At 45.8% G+C, this 24,020-nt stretch overlaps 2 protein-coding genes across 4 annotated transcripts in view; one reads left to right on the top strand and one right to left on the bottom strand.

Annotated features, from left to right (window-relative positions):
* Positions 1–1,408: 1,408 nt before the first annotated feature.
* Pigh (phosphatidylinositol glycan anchor biosynthesis class H) lies at positions 1,409–10,401 on the top strand. Its single transcript, XM_051196198.1, has 4 exons — positions 1,409–1,670; positions 6,668–6,877; positions 8,232–8,315; positions 9,406–10,401. The coding sequence occupies exons 1-4, from the start codon at positions 1,491–1,493 to the stop codon at positions 9,496–9,498; spliced, it is 567 nt and encodes a 188-aa protein (XP_051052155.1). The 5' UTR covers positions 1,409–1,490; the 3' UTR covers positions 9,499–10,401.
* A 6-nt stretch (positions 10,402–10,407) lies between these two features.
* Positions 10,408–24,020, bottom strand: part of Plekhh1 (pleckstrin homology, MyTH4 and FERM domain containing H1) — a 46,896-nt gene continuing 33,283 nt past the window's right edge. For 2 of the 3 annotated variants that reach the window (XM_051196189.1, XM_051196190.1), the window contains exons 15-29: positions 23,476–23,556; positions 22,944–23,126; positions 22,284–22,392; positions 21,360–21,472; positions 20,468–20,644; positions 20,147–20,244; positions 19,290–19,467; positions 18,664–18,819; positions 17,502–17,602; positions 16,637–16,778; positions 15,549–15,691; positions 15,310–15,439; positions 13,481–13,567; positions 13,071–13,217; positions 10,408–12,615 (exon numbers count right to left, since the gene is read on the bottom strand). In XM_051196189.1, coding sequence (XP_051052146.1) covers positions 12,460–12,615; positions 13,071–13,217; positions 13,481–13,567; positions 15,310–15,439; positions 15,549–15,691; positions 16,637–16,778; positions 17,502–17,602; positions 18,664–18,819; positions 19,290–19,467; positions 20,147–20,244; positions 20,468–20,644; positions 21,360–21,472; positions 22,284–22,392; positions 22,944–23,126; positions 23,476–23,556 — 2,001 coding nt within the window. In that variant the 3' untranslated portion in view covers positions 10,408–12,459. Of the gene's footprint in view, positions 12,616–13,070; positions 13,218–13,480; positions 13,568–15,309; positions 15,440–15,548; positions 15,692–16,636; positions 16,779–17,501; positions 17,603–18,663; positions 18,820–19,289; positions 19,468–20,146; positions 20,245–20,467; positions 20,645–21,359; positions 21,473–22,283; positions 22,393–22,943; positions 23,127–23,475; positions 23,557–24,020 lie in introns of those variants that run through there. The other variant, XM_051196191.1, reaches the window with a different exon arrangement.

The following is a 24,020-nucleotide window of genomic DNA, read 5'->3' as shown; positions in this document are numbered from 1 at the left end:
CTCAGAATGAAAAGTCAGTTGAATTATTTGGTTACCTTTGTTTCTTCATTATTCATATTTACAGTGACTCAAGTTCTCAAAAAAAATCAGTATAAATAATTACCCATCATCAGAAGTAAGATTATGTCCATGTACTGCCACAGTAGTGGTCCATCCATGCAAATGTATTGCCTGGTTCTAAAATCCAAGACTTTGGAAAGTGTGGCAGACTGCCTAGTAGTGGTTCCCCCGGCTGTTTTTCCCCAGACTGCCACCATCTTAGGCTTAAAACTCATCTTACAGTAAAGACAAACTAGGTTCCTTCCTGTTCATGATTAAACCTGTTTTTCAAATATTGGGCCATGCCCCACATGTAACCTTAACTACAAATGGTCCTGTACCTGCCTGTTCCAGGAACAGCAATCATGTCTGTTTGAAAAAGTTGTTTATAGCTGTCTGACAACCCAACCTTTGTTCAAAAGGTTATATGACCACCTATGACTACTTAGTTATGACTACCTTCATATGCCCACCTTGTAACCTTGCCTTTCTTCCAAGAGGGACTAACTTGTTATGCTTATATTCTTCTATTATTTTGTCTGCCAACATCCCCTATTTGGAAACCTGAGCTAGAAAAGCTTTGTCTTCCTCAAATCCAACGCTGACCCTTGAACCCTGTCTTAGTGGGAGGCAGCCGGTGTATGTGAATAAAAAAGCTTGCTTTAATTAATCGCTTGCTTTAGTTAATGTGGCCATGATGATTTGTGTCTGTGATTAACATACTCTTTCAACAGCTTAAGCCATCTGTCCAACTCAAACCCGAGTCATTGGCCTACCCATGTTCCTAATTTTGTTTATCCGTGCTTACTAGCCTCTCTAGTATTTTGATCCCTGTGATTTAACCCTGTTCCAGCCTCAGAGCTTTGCTTTTCCTGGTCCTCCCCCCGCCCCCGGAGATTTTTCTCCCCAAAACATCCCCCAGACCAGTGTGGTCCTCATCCTTGTAGGTTTAGTGATGGGAGCTTTACTTAAGATTTCCCAGTCCTCCTCTACTGGTCTGATTTTTTTTTTTTTTCTGCCAATACTACTATTTTAAGCTACGTCCACATCTGTTTTTCCTACTAGGAAAGAAGCTACATGGGGACAGGGATCTTCATTACCTAAAATGCCTTCGCAAGGAAATGAACTCGTGAATGAATACACCTGTGGACCACTTCTTGGGGCTCATTCTGGTGTAGCCATATAAATGAGTCAGTCCAGTGAACAGAGATCTTAATCTGCCCAAAACTGGTGCCACAAACAGGGGCAGTCTGAGCTATGGGCAAACTGGGAGAACCAGCTTCAATCCTCTAGCGCCGGCCTGCATCCCCCCCCCCCCCCCCCCCTGTGCAATACGGCTGCGCGGAGCGTGTGGTGGGCGGGGCCGAGCCGCTTCCAGGCCGGTCGGGAGCCAGCGAGACTTCGGTCCTCCCGGTGGGCTAGAGCGGCGCGAGCGCCTGGCGCACTGGGCCATGGAGGAAGAAGAGAGCTTCTCCGATATCTGCGGCGGCCGCCTGGCCCTGCGGCGCCGCTACTACTCGCCCTACTGCCGTGAGTTCGGCCTCAGCTCGCCTCGGCTGTCGCTGCGCTCGCTCACCGCCGTCACCTGCGCCGTGTGGCTGGCGGCTTACGGACTCTTCACCCTGTGCGAGGTAAAGGCCGGCTCACGAGCCTCGCAGGCTGCCGGCTTCTGAAGGCCTCGGGGCTGACCCGCGGGACCCGGCCGCAGGGTAGGGACTCGCTGGGTCTCCGGACGCCGCCCCACGCGTGGCTGGACTGTTCTCAAGCAGTTCGTGCTCCCTCGGCGGCGGCCCTGCTCACCCCCAGAGCCTACCTCCCCATCACCCCTCGCCGTCCGTAATAGCCAGCCCACCACAGAATTCCAGAAAAGTGCTTTTGCCCACGCAGCTGCGCGTGCAGAAGGAGTGCTCTGCTGCTTCCTTATCTCTGCGTTTCATGTCAACTACCTCCCCCTCTCCCAACCCTTCACCAATTTAAGTGCACTTTCTAAAGAATTGCCAGATTTAGAGCATTTTTTTTTTTTTATGCTCAGTTTCCAGACTCTCTAGTGTTTTTTTCTTTCAGAGCCTACTTTTTCACATATCTACGGTGGAATGAATGGTTCATAATATTGTGAAGGTCGAATGCTGTGAGTTTGTGACAGTTCTCAAGTAAAAAGGGTCATCCAGCTGGCCTTGGCTTGGGATGAGTTCTGTTCCCTGTATAGTGCCCTGAAATGAATATATTATTCCGAGAGTGATCTTAAAAGAGCTAAGAACACCAGAACTGTATATTTCTGTAATTTGCATATTGCTTGTATTAGAACATCTATTCGATTTTTTCTTACTATTTTTTCAGGGTCTCAGTGTATATATGAATTATAGGCCAAGCTATGTAGAGCCTGTCTCTCTGTTTTCCTTTGAGATCAAGGATGTGCTGCGTCATACCTGGCCTGTTAGGTTTTGTGTTATCAAAGCATATGGCAGAGCAAAATAACTTACATAGAAATAGATGAAATTAAGGCCACTAATTTAGGGCCTGGGGGATGGCTCAGCAGGTAAGGTAAGCTGCTGCTTACCTGATGACCTTAGTTGAATCCCCAAAACCCACACGAAGGAAAGAACAATTCCCAAAAGTTGTTCTCTGACCACCACACAATAAATCCTATGCTGGATATGATGGAGCAGGCCTTTAATCCCAACACTAGTAAAGCAGATGCAGGAACATCTCTAAGTTCGAGGCCAGCCTGGTCTATATCAGTGTATATCCTCACCTCCAGAACAACCAGGGCTACATAGTGAGACCCTATCTCAAACAAAACAAAACATATAAATAGTACCTTTTAAAGACCCCAGTTTGTACCAATTTGCATCTGAAAGTTTCTTAACAGGTCAGTTGAAGTTACTAAATTGACCTAACCCCCCTCCCAAATTTATAATATAGTTGAAATTTTATTCTTTTTTGGAGGGGTGTAGGCAGAGTTTCTCTGTGTCCTGGCAGTTGCTCCCAAATAACCACATGGAAAGTTAATTATACATGTTTAGCTGGTAGCTTAGGCTTGGCTCCAGCCAGCTCTTACAATTTAAATAAACTCATTTCTGTTAATCTGTGTGCTGCCCCAAGCTCATTTACCTCATCTGTGAACTTCCCATGTCGCTTCTTCCGACTATGTCCTTCTTCCCAGCATTCTCTCTTTCCTGAAAATCCTGCCAGCTTTTTATTAACAATGAGAGCAACACATTTTCACAGTGTACAGAAGGATTATTCCACAGCAGAGGGGCATTAGTGTCCTATCATGTAGCCCTGACTTGTTTGAATTCATTATGTAGACCAGACTGGCCTTGTCAAAGACATTCACCTGCCTTTGCCTCCCAAATGCTGGTATTAACGGGATGCATCACTGTGCCCAATTGATCTTTAACGCTAGCCTATGTTCCACATACCTGTGCAATTATCTGAAAGGAGGAACATATTAAATGCCCAGAGTGCTAGCTATTTTGCTGAATTTCTAACTTCAGCCTTAGAAGCAGACAAAGGTTCAGAAAGAATAGTAATGTAATAGTCTTGGTGTTGGGAAAGGTCTTGGCATCAAAACCTGGGCAGCTTGACTTTGAAATCCCTTTCCATTGTGCTTTAGCCTAACAGATCTCAGGCAGTTACGTTTGATATTTGTTGGTTTGTTTTGGGATACAGGGCCTTGTTATGTAGCCTGGGCTGTCCTCAAACTCCCATCCTCCAGTCTCAGCCCCCATCAAGTGCTGGAATTACAGGTGTATATACCACACCCAGCTCAAAATTGGTTCTGCCAATTATGGTACTCATCTCTCTCTTGCACATTTACCCTAATGCTCCCTAAGTGCAGAAGTAATGCATACCCCCTATACTCTGACACTTCCCAGGGGCTCTGTGGGCCAGAATTTCAGATCTTTGCTCCTATTCAAATTATTCACAAAGGTAATGAGTATCTGCAGTGAAAAGAACTCTGAAAGGAGACATTCAAATATGTGGCTTAAAACCCTGACTCAAATGAATAGTGCATTGTTAGAATTTTAGCCAGAAAAATGGACTTTGAGGCAGATTATCTTAACTGAAAGCTAAGTGGGTGAAATTCTCTAAGCATTTACTTCACCCTGTCATTCTCCCTGCTTTTGAATTCACAGTTCTGTGAACATTATTCCAACCATCAGCACGCACTGCCTTCTCTGCACCAATGAGGTCATGTGACTTGGAAGTCTTCATGGAACAGTCCTGTGTACTTTGATCTCTCTCTCTCTGTTTCCCTCTTCATCCTTTTATGCCCTTCCTTCTCTCTCCTTTCTTCCTTTCCACTCCCTTCCTTTGACACTTATAGTCAGTAAATCAGTATTGCATCTGAGTTTTAGCTAGCCTTTCTTCCATAATGCTTATTCGGTTTGGACTGTTTACAAGACATTGCCCTACACCTGGAAGTTAATTACCTGAAACTTGGTGTTTCTGGGTCTTCTGCTGTTTCTCAACCAAAAATAATTATCTGAATAGAAGTCAGCAAACATTTTTTTTAAAGGCCATTTTACTATTATAAGCTTTGTAGGCCTCTATCCCATATTCTTTTTGTCCTTTTTATTACTTAAATTTTATTTTATATGGATGTTTTGCCTGTATGTTTGTCTGCACTACATATGTGCCTGGTGCCCAAGGAAGTCAGAAGAGGGTGTCAGATCCCCTGGAACTGGGATTATAGACAGTTGTGAGCGACCATGTGGGTGCTAGAAATTGAACCCAGGTCCTCTGAAAGAACAGATGAGCTCTCTCTCCAGCTTGTTTTTAGTTCTTTGTTGTTGTTGTTTGTTAGAGACAGGGTCTCACTGTGTAGGCTTTGCTGGCCTGGAACTCACTCTAGACAAGGCTGGCTTCAAACTCAGAGATCCACCTGCCTCAGTTTCCTGAATGCTAGGACCAAAGGAGTGTACCACCATGCCTGGCTGGGTTTTGTTTTGTCTTTTGTTTTGAGACAAGGTCTCATTATATTGCTTTGGCTAGCCTGCCACTCAGGGAGATCATTCTGCCTCTGCCTCCCTAGTACTGGTATTAAAAGTGTGCACTGCTATGCATGTCTAGTTAGGATTATTACAGAAGGCAGATGCTACAATTTAGATTTGATATGTCCTCCTAAGGCTCATGTGTTTAAAAAAAAAAAAAAAACAGAAAAGGCAACAATACAAAATGTGGAAACTGTAAGAGATGGGGCCTGTGTGGGGTATTTTGTCATTGGGGTTTGCCCTCAAAGGACATTGTGATCTGATACTGTGCATGTGATGACCTCTCTTAAGCTGACTTAGCACAATTCCTGAACGACTGGGCAAGTCCATTAAAGACAGGCACTGCGGTCATAGAATACTTAGAAAAATCTGACTAGAGTAAAGGGGACTAGTCAGTATGAAGAGCAAGACATTTCTTGGCTTTGTAAATGTGGTCCAAAGTTACTCAATTTTTTTGATTATAGGTGTGCTGGTTAGCTTTTTATATCAACAACACAAACTGGAGTCATTTTGGGAGAGAAACTCCAATTGAGAAAATGCCTCCACCAGGTTGGCCATTGAAAGCCTGGGGTACATTTTCTTGATTGGTGATTGGTGTGGGTGGGCCCATCTCAGAGAGGGTGGTGCCAACCTTGGCTGGGTGGTTCTGGGTTCTGTAAGTAAGCAGGCTGAGCAAGCCATGGGGAGCAAGCCAGTAAGCAGCATTCCTCCATGGCCTCTGCATCAGCTCCTGCCTCCGGGTTCCTGCCCCTGTGAATTCCTGCTCGACTTCCTTGAGTGCTAGTGATGGATTGTGTTGTGGAACTATGTACGGAAATAAGCCCTTTCTTCCCCAAGTTGCTTTTGGTCGTGTTCTATCACAACAGTAGAAACCCTAAGACATTCAGTGATTACATTTTCCTTCTGAAGAATCAGAGGAGCAAAGAGTGTGAGAAGCAAATGAAAGAAACTGTCTTTGTGGGAGAGTGTATCCACCAGAAACCACAAACCTCTAATACATCTCTGCACCAATTAAATCCTGCTTTATAGACTATTCCTGGATGATGCCATCTTAATGCCCCTTCCCCGCTTTCCTTTCTCCATTCTTTCTACACATCTTTTGAAAAATATAATAATAAATTGGCCTTGTCTATAGACCTCTGACTACCACATCTCATTGGCTAGGATTGCAACACGTCCACTTCTAAACCAAAATTTATTCCAAATTCTGTTAGGAAAATTTAAGTGGCTATTTATCACTTAAGGAATAGTATCAGGTACTGTGCTAAGTACTTCATAGCTGTTCTGTCTGTGATTTTGTGCTATAAACTCTGCAGGGGAATATGAGAAGGGGAGCACTGGGTTGAAATGTTGAGAAGAAAATTATCTGAGATAAATGTGATGGCAGATGTTTTTCTGGGAGCTTCCCAGAAACATTAGTAGTCTGGATCCTTTTCACTCTGCATGCTGTTCAAACACTTTAGGAGCTCAAGAGAAAGTGATTCACCTTCATGCATGTTCCCCCATCTATTCACTTCACAGCATAGTGACCTTAGCAAAGCCTACTCCCTCCGTGTCCATTTAACTCACCATGTAACATAGATATATGCATAGGAGCATTTGGTGATCTTACTGCCTGGCTCTCTCCTCAGAACAGCATGATCCTTTCTGCTGCTATCTTCATCACCATCATAGGCCTGCTTGGTTACCTTCATTTTGTTAAGATTGATCAAGAGACTCTATTAATCATCGACTCACTTGGCATCCAGATGACTTCGTCCTATGCTTCAGGCAAAGAAAGTACCACCTTTATAGAGATGGACAAGGTCAAGGATGTTATCATTAATGAGGCTATTTACATGGTAAGTGTTTAGGTGGTATCTCTGGGCTCTCTAGAGGAGGCAGTCAGCCCATAGGGTGTGCTAGGATCTAAACTGAGTTTTAAAGCATTCATTGCCACAGAATTAAACTTAAGGAGCCTCCGTTCCAATACAAGTAGTTTGGTTTTGGCTAGTATACCTGAGAACCATAAAAGAGAAACTTAAATTAAGTCATGTTTTCCTCAGTGATGGGGTATATTCTAAGGAATGCATCCTTTACCAGTTTGCTGGTTGTACAGACATCACAGAACACATTTCCACAATGGTATAGTTTACTCACTCAGACATCCCATTGATGAGTCAAGATGTAATAAACAAGATGCTTACAGTTGCTGCCAAGTGTGACACTGCCTCCTGAGTGCTGGGATTAAAGATGTGTGTCACCATGCCTGGCTAACAAACTATTTTCCTTTTTTTTATAAATAGGAGTACTCTAATAAAAAGCATAGCAAATGCATAAATTGACTGTTGTGGAGGTAATATGTTGTTGTGTAAGAAGAGAGTCAGCATCTCAACTTTATCTTTAGCTCAGATGCAAAAGCATTTTTGTTTGTTTGATTGTTTGCTTTCTCTGGGAAGGAGGTCTCACTGTGTTGCTCAGGTTGGCCTCTAATACTTAAATTCAAGCAGCCACCTGCCTTGGTCTCCTGGTTGATAGGACTCCCAGTTCATACTAACATACTTGGCTTGCTTGCTTTCTTCCTTCCTTTCTTTTCTTCCTTCCTTCCTTTCTTTTTCCGATGGGGGATGTCTTTTAAAGGACAGAATGTAGTCAAAGGGACACATGAAATGTGACAGAAGATATATTATTCCAGTTTCAACTCTGTTTATTTTTTTCTTGTCTTGTGGATATGTGGCATAAAAGTATAAGTATAGCCTTAAGCAAAGCTCTGTGGCTTCAGAGTGGACATTCTGATCATACAGAGTTTGAGACTTGGGTGGCTACCTTAATCTAGCTATGATGTTTCTATTTGTGAGTACATTACAGTTTGGTGACTTTTTTGTTGTTAGGCATGGTGGCTGTGCCTTTCATCTTAGAATCTGGGAGGTAGAGGCAAGTGGATTGCTGTGAACCAGGCTAACTTGCTATGTGCAAGTTCCAGGCTATCCAGGGATACATAGTAAGACCCTGACTCAGGAACAAAGCAAAAAGATATTTTTTATATATCAAATAAAAATAAAGGAGGAAAACAAACTTTTCTTCTACTTCAAAAGTTATCAAATATTTTTCTACTTAGAGATAATTTGTGAAAAGGATTTTAATCTTCCCCTGAAGGAAAAAAAAAAAAAAACAAGATGTATTTCTCTGAGACCTGTCTGGTGCCTTTTCTTACAGCAAAAGGTGATTTACTATCTCTGCATCTTATTGAAGGACCCAGGAAAGCCACATGAGATCTCCCAAGTAGTTCCTGTCTTCCAGGTGAGCAGTGTTCTTCCTTTCTGCTGTGAAAGCCTGTCTTTTCTCTGTCTGCATCCCCTTGCCTCTTTTGTCCAGGCAGACATGAATGTCTGTTTTCAGAGTATTGGAGATGAATAAAAGGATCTTTTTAAGATCTCAGGATCCCCTCTCTGATAAAGGTACACTTTAAAATAGTAATAATTCACCAAAACTTTAGAGAAGACAATTACCAGTCATATAACCACTTCTGCTTACAAATCACATTCTTCTACTTCAAATCTTTCAGTTTACCACTGAGATACTTTATGTATTTATCTCTCTCGCTCTCACTCTGTCTATATAATGCCTTTTCTACCACAGCCAGTATATTTAAAGATTATGTTCCATTATATTGAAGTATTTATTTAACTATTTTATTGCTAGGGTTTGTTTGTTTTTTATTGCTGGGTTTTAAATATTGACTAGATTACTAGATTGACTAGATCTTACAATAAGAAACCACTGGTGGCATAAGCCTGTAATCCTCTTGTTTTAAATCCTGTTTCCTCTACTAGCTGAGTTGAACTTAGAAATCAGTTACATATTTGTAATAATTTTGTGTTATTTTGAATAGTTAACATTTATTAAATAGATTTTCTACATATAATTTTCCTATTCTGTGACTTTTAATTTTAGTTGTATTACACTTTATATTTCATAATACAATATCTTTTCAGAATGTACTTATTAAGCTGTCCATCTTGTCTCTGAGGTGTATTTCACAACTTGTAACAATTTCTGAGATGGTCTGTCTCACTGTCATAAAATTTTGTCAAGCCAAAAACTATATTTTGCATGCCTGTAATCCCAGCAGGAGGCAGTGGCAGGCAGGTCTTTTGAGGTCACCAGGGTCTACATAGTAAGCTCCAGGACAGCCAGCATACACACAGAGGGCTTGTCTTAAAACAAAAAAAGCTGTCTTATTTCTCACAAAGGCCAGATTTGGAGAGTTTAGAGGTTTGACCTTGTCTCTTAGCTCATAGTTGTGCCATGACATATGTGAGAGATTGAGGTTGCAGGTGGATTCTTCTTCTGTTCTCCTTGACTCTGCATTTCTCCCTTTGGAATTCAGAGTGCCAAGCCCCGGTTGGACTGCTTGATTGAAGTATACAGGAGCTGCCAGGAGATTCTGGCACACCAGAAAGCAACATCAACAAGCCCCTGAACCTCAGCATTCAAAGCATTGTTGTCTTTATGGGAGAGGACTCCTAGACCATAATGGCTGGTTTATCTTGTACACTGTAAAAACCATTAGGTGGACACAGTCCTGGGATCCAAAATGGATGAGATGATCTCAGAGCCATAGAGGAGGCGGCTGGAATGTGACTCAGAGTCTTGATGTATCATAAAGTCCCCCTTACAGGTTTATTTACATTACTAATCAAGGGGAGACTGTAAAGATTTTGTCATATCAAAAGTAGGCCAGTCGGGCTGGAGAGATGGCTCAGTGGTTAAGAGCACTGGCTACTCTTAGAGAAGACCTGGGTTCAATCCCCAGCACCCACATGGCAGCTTACAACTGTCTGTGATTCCACTTCCAGGAAATCCAACACCCCTCCACAGATAAACATGCAGGCAAAACACCAATGCATGTAAAATAAAAATAAATAAATTATTAAAAAAAAAAGTAGGCCAGTCATAGTGGCTCACATTTAATACCAGGACTTAAGAGGCAGAAGCAGGTGATCTTGAGTTTGAGGCTATCCAGGGCTAATATGCATGAAGAGCACTTTGATATTTCTAAGTGTTTGTATTAAAATCTGTGGAGTATTGAGTCTGGTACCAAATTTTATAAGAAAAATATAAAAATATAATTTCCATCTGTATTGAACTCTTGTCTAAAAGTTAGGGAAAATGTTTTTTGTTTTTTTTTTTATGTATGAATTAGGAATAAAATGCCTTACAAAGGGCTAGCCTCTGGTCCACCCAGCTCCTATGATCTGTGCAGGATGTTTCTTAATCCACAGTTTAGCTAGGAATGGTGTGGATGCCTGTAGTCCCAGCACATAGAGGGTGTCAACAGGTGAGGCACTGTCTCAAACTATAATAAATAAATATCCAAAACACACCATAGTTGCCCGGTTCACTGACAGCTTTTATTATTGACAGGCATACATAGCATTTCAGCCATGGGTGTCAAGCACATTAGTACCTTTCTGTTACTTGGTATTTTCTATTGTTTCAAAAGCTGCTTTGGCCAAGAGGGCTTAGATGAAAAGAGAAATTTTTGTGTTGGTCCCCAGACATGGGACTGTCATATTAAAGGATGAAGCAGCCAATTTACAGAAGCTGTTGTTTCTAAGGCAGTTTCTTAGATTCCTGGAGAAAAGGAGCTGGACTAGGTGGTGCTTGCCTTTAATCCCAGCACTCAGGAGGAAGGTGGATCTCTGAGTTTTTGGCTAGCCTGGTCTACACAGTGAGTTCCAGGACAGCCAGGACTACATAGTGAGACCCTGTCTTCCAGAGGAAGGAGAGGAAAGGAGAAAATTTCAAGAGAAAAGGAGGCAGCTAATCTGACCTCCAAGTCTAGTACAAACAGTTCCATTCTTTGGAGCTCTATTTACAAAACAAAAACAACCAGAAAGTGGACCATATCCTTTTTGGCTTTAAGAACCACTTAGGATGTGGCCCACTGCAACTGCATTCTCTACCTTTCACACTAGCCTTGAAGGAGTTGTCAGGACACTATAGTGATGTGACTTGAGGTAGACCTGTGTCCACTAGAATCCCAGTACTGGGGCAGGAGTTGGGATTGGAACAGAAATGGCTGCCGGCCTTGCAAGTCAAACTTGTTCAGAAGGCAGACACTTGTGCCTTTTAAAGTCCTGTTTGTCAGGTCAAAGGATGAGGAAAAAAAAAAAAAAAAAAAAAAGATTACAGCAGCTGAGGCATTTGAACAAACTAATTTTGGCTTTGCAGTTTTTTTGTAGTATGTGGCATACATATTGTTGGATTAAAGGCTTACTTTCTGGGTGCTGCTCCTATCCCCTCGTCCATGTTACTAAAAGAACTGCCTTAGAGCTACACAATAAACTTAAGTTTTTTTTGTTTGTTTGTTTGTTTTTTAACATGTTGGAAAATCAAAGTAAGAACTTGTGGGTTTTATTACTTAGCGGAGAGGTGGAGATAAAGAACTTCATCAAAATCAATTAGAAAGTCTGAGTTGAGAGGGATTATAATGTTCTCAGGAAGGCAAAAGCTGAAGAAACCTTCTATTTCCACATATTACTAGGGCAGATATCATCCAGAAGATAATCTACCAGAAGTGTTGGTCAGCAACCCAGGCCTTCCAGGAATGGAGGAGTCTTTAGTGTTCCTGATGTGTTGTCCCCTGGACTCGTAGAGCAGCAACAAGCACAACTCACATGCTTGGTCTTTCAGAGGGTGGGGAGATAATGACTACCTCGTCCTTCAGTAGTGAGCACAGCCTTCACTAAGCCCTGTTGGGCCTTAAAATGGCACAGGGAGGGTGCAGACTGGTCTATCCCTGCCTGTCCTAGTCCAGTGTGAGAGAAAAAGCTTGAATCTTAACAGGAATAGAATAGAGCTGTAGCCCCAATAGGCATAGCAAATGCCTCCTCACCAGCAGTGGGAAAGCTTGTCGTGTTTTCTCCAGTTCTGTCATTATTTCCATTTGGGAAAGTCGTCCAGTTTCAGATTTGTAGGCATTTGCCAGAGTTTAGGTGAATTAGGAATTTTAGTCCTACGTTCAGGGATGCTCAGAAAACTTCAAGTATAACAAGCCCCCACATAAGGACCACGTACAGTATAAAAAGATAAGCTTCCCTGAGCATCAGTGCAGAAGCCCCAAATACAGTACAGTACCACTGCCCTGGTAACAATGGGCCATCCCTGTCTCAGTCTAGAATCAGGTAGCATCCACAGTCACTATTCTTGTAAAGGAAATAGTAAGTGGTTTTGATGTTGGGTCCAGATTTTAAAATGTTGGGCCTTGAAAGATAAGGCACCTAAAGAGCACAAAAAAGTTTCAGAGACCCTGAAATACACATTTCACAGAACAGTTTTGGGAGGGGCCGTTAGGCCCATCACAGTAGTAGTACGCTCCAGGATATAAATCTAACCCTAGAGGCACCAGTAGTGGCAGGGATATGGAGGAGAGAAACGTTCACAGCAAAGCCGGCCCCTTAGTGTAGGACGCAGAAGCAAAGAACTGTCCATCCAGGTCTCGGGGCTGGCGGGCTGCAGGCAGCTTGGTAGATAGGTTCACAGTTGCAGAACAGTGGTTCATGTAGCTGGCCATCATAAAGGTAGTTTCTGTGATCTGAGAAGTTCAGAGAAGTGAAGAGATTGAATAGCCTTGCCTTGAATGCTGATTTTCTCACTGGCTATAATATTGGGTACACATAGTCCTCCTGGGCTTTAGCTGCTTTCTTAAACTGCTCACTCGGGAGAAAAGTCCCAAAGAGACTACTGTGATATTTAGAGACCCAGTAAAATGTACCTCTGTTGGCCTAGAGAACCTCTGAGATGCACAGTTTCTTCCTGAAAAATGGAGGAACAGCAACCTCCATAGCTGAACCAGGTAATTTCCACCGAGTACCAGCTCAGTATCGAGATGGACATACTACTCCAACTGAACCCTGTGGGATGCTGATGACATACCAAGGCCAACAATTGTACTTGGGGCAGAACCTGTCCAAAGTTTTCTCTCTAAGCACCAAGCTTACCACATTACACCAAGCCATAGTGAATTGTTATAGTAGCTGTCAGACCCACCTTGGGAGCAGGCATTCTGAAGATCAACTTGTCAATATGGGTTTTCCCAGAGCTCTGGTCTGGAGTGGATCTAATCACAAGCATGAAGTCATCCCTGCAGCCACCAAATGTCGTCACTGACGAGTAGGGATAAGTGATGTGCACTTGCTGTGGAAAGAAGGCAACTGAGTTCAGGGAAAACTCCACCCTGTCTCAGACACAGGGAGCCTTTACCAGGGAGAGCCCCAAGGTGGCCATAATTTGGGGGAGTTAAATCCTGATGTCTATAAGTTGCATCTAGACTATAGGACAACACTGCTGGAGCAGAGGTTAGAAAGAGGGGACCATGCCACTTGGTTGAAGCGTCTTAAGTCCACGGCAGGGAAGACTAGTGTTTCAGAAGGGTTGGAACCAGCCATTTCCTCTCATACCATGGTGTGGTGGTCCAGGATGCTGACACCATCTTCATTCACAGCGATCCACACCAGAGTGTTCTCCTTGGAAGACAACTGGGCAGGCTGCAGAAACAAAAGGCAGTCAGACCCACCCTGAGAGATACTGAACCTAAGTACTTTCCGAGGAAGAAGATATGCTCAGAGAGTGATGAGTAACCATATCTTGTGGAAAACAGAAAATAGCATTTATATAACATAGGGAATGCTGTGGCACGAGGCATTTGGCCTTGGGGTTCTGCCACCTAACGCCCCCCCAAAAGGGAGGGAATCACACCTGGAAGACACTGGGTGGCAAGCTCTGAGCAGTGGGGTACAGTCAACCTGGGGGCTGGGGTGTAGCCCAGTTGGTGGATATTTTTTCCTACACCTCAGTCTCTCACAAGCAAAGTACATCTTGCTTTAACCAATTTCCTTGGGACTATAAAAGAAGTAGGAAGACAAGAGTTGAATGGGATGGATTTTAGGGTCCTTTCAGTGAGTTTGGGACTACTTGGTGTCCATTTCCTGGGTGTTTTTTTCAGGGCTATAGTGAAATACTCCAGGTTGCTCTCTATGCAAAGGCCTAGCGGAAGAAGACAGATATCCTTTTTTGTTGTTTTTGTTTGTTTTGTTTTTTAAGCTTTTTCCAACCTTTCAGGCCAGTGGCATTCTATTATAATACCACTGTACTTGTACTGCACGGCATTTGTGCACACACACACACACAGGTTGGAGGTATAGCTTAGGGAAGTATAGCAGAAGTATTCTTAGCAAGTGCAAGGTCCTGGTTTGGTTCCCAGCATATCCCCAAAATTAATCAGATTAAGGTTGCTTAGGAAGGGTTATGAACAATAATGTACAACTCCCCGATTATTCTGTTCCCACTAGTTGGAAAGTCTCCTGAAGGCAAGGGACTGATTTGTTCATTTCTCTAAAGTTTCTTGAAAGTTTATATTTAATGTGTATGGTTGTTTTGCCTGTATGTATGTCTGTGTCTCATATGTGTGCCTGAATCCAAGGAGGCCAGAAGATGTCGGATCCCCTGAGACTGGAATTATAGGCAGTTGTGAGCCACCCTGTGTAGACTGGGAATCAAACCCAGGTCCTTTGGAAAAACAGGCAGTGCTCTTAACTGCTGAGCCATCTCCTTCATTTTTTAAACTTTAAACAGCTAGAACTAGAAATACTATGTATTCAACAACCTGTCTGTGTATGATAGATAGATGAGCAATGTCCATTTTCTGATTTGCAGCTGTAACGATCAGGACCTTGATCCAGTCTCAATGCCTGATTATAATGTCTGGTCACAGGGTAATGTCTGTGATTATCTGTAAAGTTCATGCATACTAGATACCTACTGAGGAAAACTTCCAACCGAAATTACTGTTTGCCTCCTGGCCTTAGTGCAGAGGTGAAAGTAATTGTTGTCTGAGTAGGCTGATTCCCCTGGGTGGTCCATCTCTGTCTACTTCTGGGCCTTTGGGTGGCCAGTAGAGAGGAGTTGTTTAGGTTATACGCTGTTTTGTCTTCCAAACCTTTAAAGTCTGAATCTTCACGTGTGAATCAGTTGAGCTTGTCTGTGCAGGAGAAGCACTGACAAGTCAATAAAGGAAGCATGAAGATAAACAATGAATTATAACTCCACTGTGGACCATGGAACTCAGAATCAGCCAGAAATGGGTAGGGAGATAGCAACTCCTAGGGTTTGATGGTGAGGAGGTGAGGGCTACAGACTGGACTGAAGGACATATGAGCAGAGAAGAGGGCGGAGCTCCAGGAGAAATAGCATTCTGGGGGTTTGGGTAATTCCTTTTCCTGTCACTCACCTGAGCAGCAAAGAGCTTAGCACCAAAGAGAGGCCATTTCCGAGCCACAGTCAGGTAGATGCGGATGCACTCAGAAGGAGAGCAGCCTTGTAGTGCTGCCCACTTGGTGGCCATCATGTCTGCCAGGTGCCTGGTTTGTGTGGATGGAAAGAGACGGTACCAGTGAAATGCCCACCTGTTTTCATCACAGCCCTGAGGGTCCCACAGGTTTCCTCTTAAGACCTTGCCTCCCAGCCTACCTCAGCTGTTCAGGGGGGGCTCCATTTCGATAGCGCCTTGGGTAGAACCTGTCGAGGACCTGCTGGAGGAGATGCTGAGCTTTGGCAGGAGGTGTACCCCCAGGACCTGGCAGGATAGGCTTCTCCAAGTCCCCGTATTCCACCTGAGGAACAAAGAGATAACAGTCCGGGGGTGATTCGGCTGCTGTCTGAGGGCTAAGCAGCCCTTACCATATTACTGCTGTTTATCACATAATGATAAGGATTTATCCCATGTTCCATAGACATTAGAGAAGCATCCTTAGGGTCCTACAATATTAGGTCATCTAGATCAGCTCCCATTTGCAGCTAAATGCTAGAAGGTGGAAGGTGCCACAGACTGTAGAGGACAGAAGAGGGCTTGGTGTCAGGACAGCTAGCTCCAGCCACTTGTCAGCATTGGATCTTTGTTCAAGTTAAACTCTGAGTGTCAATGTTGTTCTCCTAAGTAGGGATGAGAAGAACACATCTGGCTTGCTACAGAGTATTCATATTGATGATTATAATTATGAAGAGCCACTGTGTAGATCAGGCTGGCTTGGAACCCAGACTGGACTTAAATTTATGCCAGCTCTGCCTCAGTTCTCCAAATGCCGGGATTATATGCCTGTGCAACCACATCTGGATAAATCTGCTCTTACTGGAACCGTTAAGGTATCCTACACAGCCCATGCAGATGTCCTCCTAAAGGCAATACAGAGGAGAAGCATTCTGAAGCTGTGCTCTTTCTAGTTCTCTACTTAGCATTGGGGTGGTTCATAAATTTACCATGTGCTTTGTGTCACATACTCTGCCTCTTTACATACCCTGGAGGCAGGGAGGGGAGAATTGCGTTTCCCAAGTACACATGAAAAACAGAAGCACTGAGAAGTAACTTGGCCAAGTGCTCACACTGGAAGAAGACTGGGACTCAGAGACAGCTTTTCAATTCCCAGTCCTATTCCACACACAGCCTCTGCAGTGAGTAAGGCGTCACTTTTCTCTGTACCACAGAGCCCCTCTCTCCTTGCTGCCACAGGATCTGCAGTCTCCTGAAGGTCTCATGGTGTTTCTACCAGAGAGAAACTCACCTGGGCCATCAAGGCAGCCATCTCAAGAGCTAGCTCCTTGGTCACTGGGAATCTTCCTGCCACAATTTCTCCACTGGTTTGGAAAGCAAGTAGCAGCCGCTCTCGCTCTGTCTCCCCTTTGACTTGACTTCGAAAGTATAGTCTATAGGGAAGACAGTAAGAAGCCAGGTCTCAGCTGGCACCCCAGCCAAGAATGACAGGGCTTCCTCTGGATCTTTACGTTGATCCCTAAAGTGGAGATAACTGATTATGCCATTTGTAAGCCTCTTTTCTACTACCAAAGGAATGTGTAGCCAAGCCTAACCTAGCTGTGGTCATGCAGGTCTCACCTGCAGGAGCAGGAGATTCGTTCTGAACACACTACTAGACTTACTGCATTTTGCATGAGTAATCTGGTGCCTTGAATCACAGCTTATTCGGGGTCTGGATAAGACTCTAAGAGACTATGAATAAGTTAAGACTCTAAGAGACTATGAAAATTATATGCCTGGAGATATACTGGGATAGATTTCTCATATTTAAATTGGTAGAAAGTACTTGTTTGTGTCCTGAAATACAGAGAAGTTTTATTCTTTAGCCTTAAATATCTTTAGCCTCACAGAAGGGGACATACAGCCATCCCATGACATTGGTATGCTTTTGTGACATGTATGTATACTCATGTCCACAATGTAGTACAGAGAAGGCTGACCAAATGAACCCCTGAGCTGCTGGGAGGAGGACCTGATATCTGTCACTCAGGGTGGTGACTATAGGCCTGTCTGCCTTATCGGAACAGTTTGGGAGGGGATGAGCTGGTGCCCCATGGCAGCCCTCATGTTCACACCCCCCTACCCCCCCACCCCCGTCAGGCAGCTCCCAGGACCTGTTCTTATACATCAGCTTCACGACACGTGTCCCACCCTCAGACTTTCCTGGGTGCAGCTCCTTCAGCGACTGTTCCCACTTGGAGATGGCATCACAGATCTGAAATAGACAAAAATATAGTTGGAAAAGCCCCTTGTGAGGAGAGTAAGGGCCAGCCAGAGCTGGACTGTGATAGAGCCGAGTGAGGGTTCTGTCGTTAAGAAGATTGCTCTGTGAGGCCCCAGGCTGCCAGGATGGGAGGTGCCTACCAGTTCCCTTTCAGTGAAGAGGTAGGTGGCACCATGATGTACTGAGCACCCAAGAAAGGACTGTGCCTCATTGGCTCTGTGAGTGAGGGCTGACCTCTTGGGGAACTAGGCAGGCACCAGTTAAAATCCGTGGCATCGTGCCTCTGTTTGTCTTTCACTCACCACATTCTCCTTTCAGTAAAATGCCTGCTATGGCCAGAGCCTTACACACATTTACTAGAAAGAAGCGTGGCAATTTTTCCATGCACTGCTTTAGAGTAGCCCTTTGTTCTAGAACAGCAAAGAGAGCAGATGACAGGGCGAAATGCACCCATCCAGTGTGGAAATACATTCCCACAAATGCTTTATACCCTTGTGAAACTAGCCCCAGACCACTGTACAGTCCAGCTGTCTCTTTTAAAGGCTTTCACCTGTAGAGGTATGGGGTGAGGACCCACCTCCCTAAACCATGGTTGAATCTATAAGTATAGGCAGACGAGTAAAAGCTGGGTGATAGTGCACAACATGGCTCCCATGGGGTCTACTCTATAGTTGTTGACCCAAGTGGGCAGATATAACTGGTGGCAGGCTGGGCAAGGCCTGCTCATCCCTACACTGAGCCAAGAGACTCTTCCCTTGAATGCTACATAGTCCCTTAAGGGAGACAGAACTATGAGGATCTTGTCTCCAGACTCAAGATCGAATGTAACTTTTCCTGAATGCACAGATATATTTTAGGATGGCACATGAATGCCGGCCTGGAGAGATCATCTTGGTCTCCATTACCAGACAGACCGTTGACCTGTTAGTTAGGTACACACCGAATGAGCTCTGTCCCCACCACCACCTACATTTCTGAGTTAAGAGGTGTGTGTGTGTGTGTGTGTGTGTGTGTGTGTGTGTGTGTGTGTGTGTGTTGGGGGGGTTGTTTACCTTCACACGCCCTTGAAGACAATGCTCTAGGTCTCTGCCAGAAGGATCATCTGTGAAGAGGGCAAAACCAGACTGGGATGGCTTCCTCATGCCTGTCTCCTGGTTCAGCCGCTGGAGGAACTCATCAACTGTGGAGGATCCATCAAAACCAACGACCTGGAAACAGGGAGAGGCACCACGAATCAACAAACTTCCTGAGCACTGTCACGGGGGAGGGCACAGGGTGAGGGCAAGAGGCCAAAGCCAGTTGGTTCACACACTCACACACTCACGTGCAGAGGGACCTGAGCCCCCACTGTAAACTGCGACATGAGAGAGGCCTAGGCACTCCCTACAGTCAATATTCGGGGTCTATCTCATGCTACTTTCTGGCCCAGTGTTTCAGCTTCCCTGGTCATGCAGCAGGCTCAGAAGACCCACCTAAAGGGCACCATAGTACAGCACTTCAGGACTCAAGCTCTCTCCTTCATACCTACACTAATGCCACTCCCGCCTCAGAGCTAGGCCCTCTCTTTTGTTGATGTGCCTATTAATCTGAAAGCCTACAAGGCTTAGCACACTTAGAAGTGTTCTCTGGACAGTGATTGGAAAGACTTGGGGTTAGGGAGCATGCGCAACTTCCTTACCTGATAGGTCCCATTGGCAAAGTGCACAGGGATGCTGAAGGGTAAGGAGTGGTGGAAGGGGTTTCGTAGCAGGATGGAGACTACTTCCATACGCGATGGCCTGGCCTCCCTTTCTCCTGTCTGCAGGGTCCGCTCCACTGCCCGCTGGCAGTATGTGGCATACTGGCCAGTTTCACTTCTAAAAACAGATGGGAAGGGTAGGAATTCCTTCCCCTTGGCACACTAAGGTGCACACCCAGACTTAGCCAGGATAAGAACTGGACAGGGTGTAGGGACCTAAAACTAGTATGGGATGTTATTACATTTTTATTTCAGGTGCAGGCACTGTTGTGGAAACCAGAGCTTGTGAAAGTTGGCCCTGTCCTACCATGTTGCTCCTAATTGTCAACCTTGTTAGCAAGCACCTTCCACTGCAATTTGTCCCCGAGGACCTATCTACAGCACAGGGCTGCCATAGATATTTTCTTTGGTTTCTTTTTTTTAAATTAGTACTAGGGATCGAACCCAGGGTCTTATACATACCAGGTAAGTGCTCTACCACTGAGCTACACCCCAACCCCCGCATAGATATTTTCTTACAGAAACCAGAATACAGACTAAACATTTGAGGATAATTTGGGATAGCATGGCTCCACATGAGAATGTTCCCAGAATACCCAAGGACACATGATTGGTGTTCAAAGAAGCTAAAGTATGCTCAGGTCTCCACCTGCTCATGGGTTCGTGGTGGTGGGTAAAGTCTCAACAAGCAAGCTAATCTGAGGGGAGATGCAGGCAGTTCAACCCCATCCTCCCCCTCCCCCTTCTGGAGCATGGCCGTCAGCAGGGTAGGAGTGGCAGGGGAAATGCTCTCTCACCTGGGATCTGCGTGGCGGTGAAGCTGCTGTTTGACATACCAGAGGAAGTGATGCTGGGGCAGGAAGAGTGGGGCGCACAGAGCCAGGAGCTGCCAGCACTGCCACAGAGCACAGGCAGCATGAGATGGGTGCTGGGGCCCCGCGCTCGCAGCTCCGAGCTACGCCACCTTCACCATTTCACCATTCTCTCTCCACACCAGCATCTCAACTCCCTTGTCAGCCCTGCCCAGGACAGCAATCACATCCTGACAGGCACAGACTGGGCAGCCATGCCCAGGCACCCGCTACCCCCCCCCCATCCTTAAACAGCTGTGTGCCCACCTGCATAAGAGAGTACTTCTGCGGTGGGCGGCAGCTGGTCTGCTTCATGAGCTGACAGTAGATCTCACTCTGTAGCTCAGGGTGAACAAGGCACACCTGCAGTGCTGTCTGCGCCAGGGACACGTGGTAGTCCACGGAGGCGGCCTCCACAGGCACGTTGATGAAGAGCTGGCAGGACTGGAAGGAGACGACAGTGGGCATGGGCAGGGCGGTTCAGTGGTTATTCTTGCGACATGCACCGGGAAGCTCAAGCTCACGGACAGACAGCCCCTTCTAGAGGGAGCACTGTTCCTGCTGGTGAGGCTGGAAGGGACTCCTTTAGGAGCAGAATAGCCCCGTTTTCATTACATAAGCAACACATAAGCTTGCCTGCATCAGCAGAAAACATGTTTGCAAGACAAGGTAGCACAGACTGACATTTAAGTCCAAGCCCTGCCTTTGCCGCCTGTGTGCTGTGATTGTGGGCATTTAACACCACACTGGCCTCCTCTCCTCACACATTCTTCCCCTCCCCCCAGAAAATGCAGATGGGCACAAAGAAGACTAAACTAGGTCAGAATTTCTGATGTTCAGAAGTGGTGCGAACTGTGGTGCGAACTGGGCCTTTTCTGTTGTTACTTGAAGGGGATGGCAGCTCCTCAAGGGAGAGCTTTGGCTGGCATCTCCCAGAGCCCTAGGAGCTTCCTCCTGGCCTGCAGAAGGGTTATAGACCTGCTATAAAGGAAGTCATAAAGGGGACCCTGTGGGACTTTCTCATCCTCTCCACAACCCTTGGGCCATCCCATAACCACACAGGTCCCCTGTGTGGTGATGGGCTCGAGCTGTGCCAAGCAGAGCCCAGGGACATGTGGGCACCAACAGCCAACAGGCCTGGGCTGCATTCCCATGTTACCTTGAAGAGCTTGAGAGCCTCGGTCTGCAGGGCCTCAGAGGGCAGGGTGGTAAGGGAGTTACATAGCCCATCACGACTGTAGCATAGCATGGGGTGCCTCCAGAGCGGGGAGTCTGCACATACAGAGCACAGACCAGAGAGTGGTAGCAGTTACCACAGAGGAAAGAGCTTGCTGCATACCCTCCCACCACCACCCCTGACTTGCAAGGAAGGCAGTGGCTTAACTCTGGAAACATGGGTTTTTCTGGGTTGATCATCTACAGACTGAAGGCCGTCTAGGTATGTACTGTACACAGCACATTCCCTCACACGGCTGCTGAGGAAGGCAGCCAAAGCTTTGCTGAGGAGCCACACCCAGGCTAAGGAGATGACGTGGTGAGTGCTGATGAGCACAAGTGTCTGCATGCAGGGATAGCCTTCCTTGCAGATCAAGCTGAAGGGGCAGATGCACAATCTGAAACAGACCAGCCCTCAGAGCAGTAGTAGAAAAGTATGCCTGGTGTGCACCTCTGGGTAGTTCATGAGGGCCCTGAGAATTAGTTGTCAAATAAGAACTCCAGACATCCCAGGATTAGGTTAGTCTGGTTCAAACTGAGGCTTCATTTATTAACAAACTCTTAATTATAGATTAACCAGCTGCCTTCCCTCGCCCCTACCCTAACCCCTACCCCCAAGTCTTCTGCATAGCTAGCAAAGCTACAGATTAAACAGAGTAGAACATTTACCCAGGTGCCTGGAAAGTCTGTTTCCCACATTCCCTCACATCCAGCGGTAACCTCAGTGCTTTGACCAGACAGAGGCCCGGGGGCATGGGGTGGGAGTTTCCCCAGGCATGTTTAACAGCTTAGATATAGGAGTGCTCTCTGCTTCTTGTCCAATAAGCGCCCTGCCACTCCCCTTCAGCCCAAGCCACTCTTGCCTTACCTGGGTCTCCCTCACCATCCATCAGCTTCCTAATGAGCTGCTCATAAACAGTGCCCACCTTGGCACTGCTGCCACCAGCAGCCACCGTGAGGTGGTAAAGCCATGTGTCCTGGAAGAGGGCAGAAAAGAATCAGATGCTAATGAAGTAGAAAGAGTGGAGGCAAGTGTTGGATTTGGGGCAGGAGGTGGAGCTCAGTGACAGAGCACTTGTCTAACGTGTGAGGTTCTGGGTTCGACTCCCACCACTCCCCTGCAAAAAAGGAAGTGTGCAATTTTAAGATGGGAATGGAGGTGTACCTGTTATGATGTCATAGCAGGATCTGGGAGGCTGAGGCAGAGGGTCCCTGTCTTGGGGGTAGGGGGGAGTAAACTTTCACTAGTTTAGCTAGCATGAGTCAAGGTCACCAGTCTAAAGAGAAAGACAGGATCAGATGGGTGTAAACCCACATTTCCAAGTGTGTATGGTACTATATTGTGGCCTGTGATGAAGACATGCTATGCTGGTCACTAGGAATGAGTTCAATAGGTACTTTAAAGTAGCATTCCCATTCAGTGTCCAAGAGGAAATAAACTTGAATTTGGAAAGCTCAGGAGAACACAGAGCGGGGAAATTAAAACCCATGTCCAAGCTAGGCCACAAAGGGCCAGCTCATGCCTTACCTTTTCATGCTTGGTGCCGATGAGGAGGTAGGTGGGGCTGTGCTCTGGGGGGTGGATCACCAAGGTGCAGTGGGAGGAGAGTAACCGTCCAGTTCCTCCAGCCTCATAGTCTTCATCGGAGTCACAGGACCGATCCACTTCCTCTATGTGAGCACCCCGCACAGGGAGGCAGCCCAGGGGTCTCTGTGGACACGAGCCTTCCGTGAATAGGACAACAGGTGGACAGGGGAGTCTCCCTTTGCCGAATGCTTAGGCAATGTGGGGCTGGAGATCAAAGGTGTGGAGAGCAGGGAGGATGAGGAGATGAAGGCTGCAGCATTGCAGCCAGGCCAGAGGCAGAATACTGTGCTTCAGAAAGTGCTAGCTGACTACACCGGCCATGACACTGGTCACATGCTCCGAGGGAGTGGGACAGGTGACCTTTGTATTTGTCATAGGGTGTGGTGTGGTAGAAGGTAAAGCTGGGGACTGCCATAGTGGCATGCTCTGTGCACAGTTTGGAGGAGGTGCTGTTAGGAGGTTGATGAAATACCTTGTCCTCATGGCTACGGTAGTAGTAGAAGGTTTTCCCAACAAGGGCACACCAGACCAGCTTGGAGTGGCCATGCTTTACCTGTGAAATGAAACGACTTCATTAGAACCAGGACTCCAAAATAAATCTAGGACTAGCCAAGACAGGTGGCAGGAAGGTTGCCAGAGACCTGTCTCCTTTCACAGTGAGACTATACGTACCCTGTGGTAAGCCAGCCACAACTGGGCCACTCAGAGACCTATGACCTGCCATTGAAAGGTTATCCAGGAAATCAGAATATGGACATGGAAGAACCTGCTAGCTAGCATAGGCCAGAGCTGTAAGGATGTTGCAAGGTAAATAAAGGCCCTGACAGTCTGGAGCCTTAAGTAAGGTACTGTAATCAGAAGGGAACAGCAACTGAATACTCCCAGGGATGAAGAGTGGGCTGCTGGAAGGCAGAGGCTCAGAAGGAAAGAGTCTGAGCACCAAGCTTGCTGGGCACAATAACTGTTCCTGATCTAATCCACAATAACTCACCCTGTTAGTGTGCTTCCTAGTTAACT

This window comes from Phodopus roborovskii, unplaced genomic scaffold (genome assembly GCF_943737965.1).
Source record: "Phodopus roborovskii unplaced genomic scaffold, PHOROB, whole genome shotgun sequence".
NCBI lineage: Eukaryota > Metazoa > Chordata > Mammalia > Rodentia > Cricetidae > Phodopus > Phodopus roborovskii.
The sequence above is the reverse complement of the archived record's forward strand: the minus strand, read 5'-3'. Positions and strand labels throughout refer to the sequence as shown.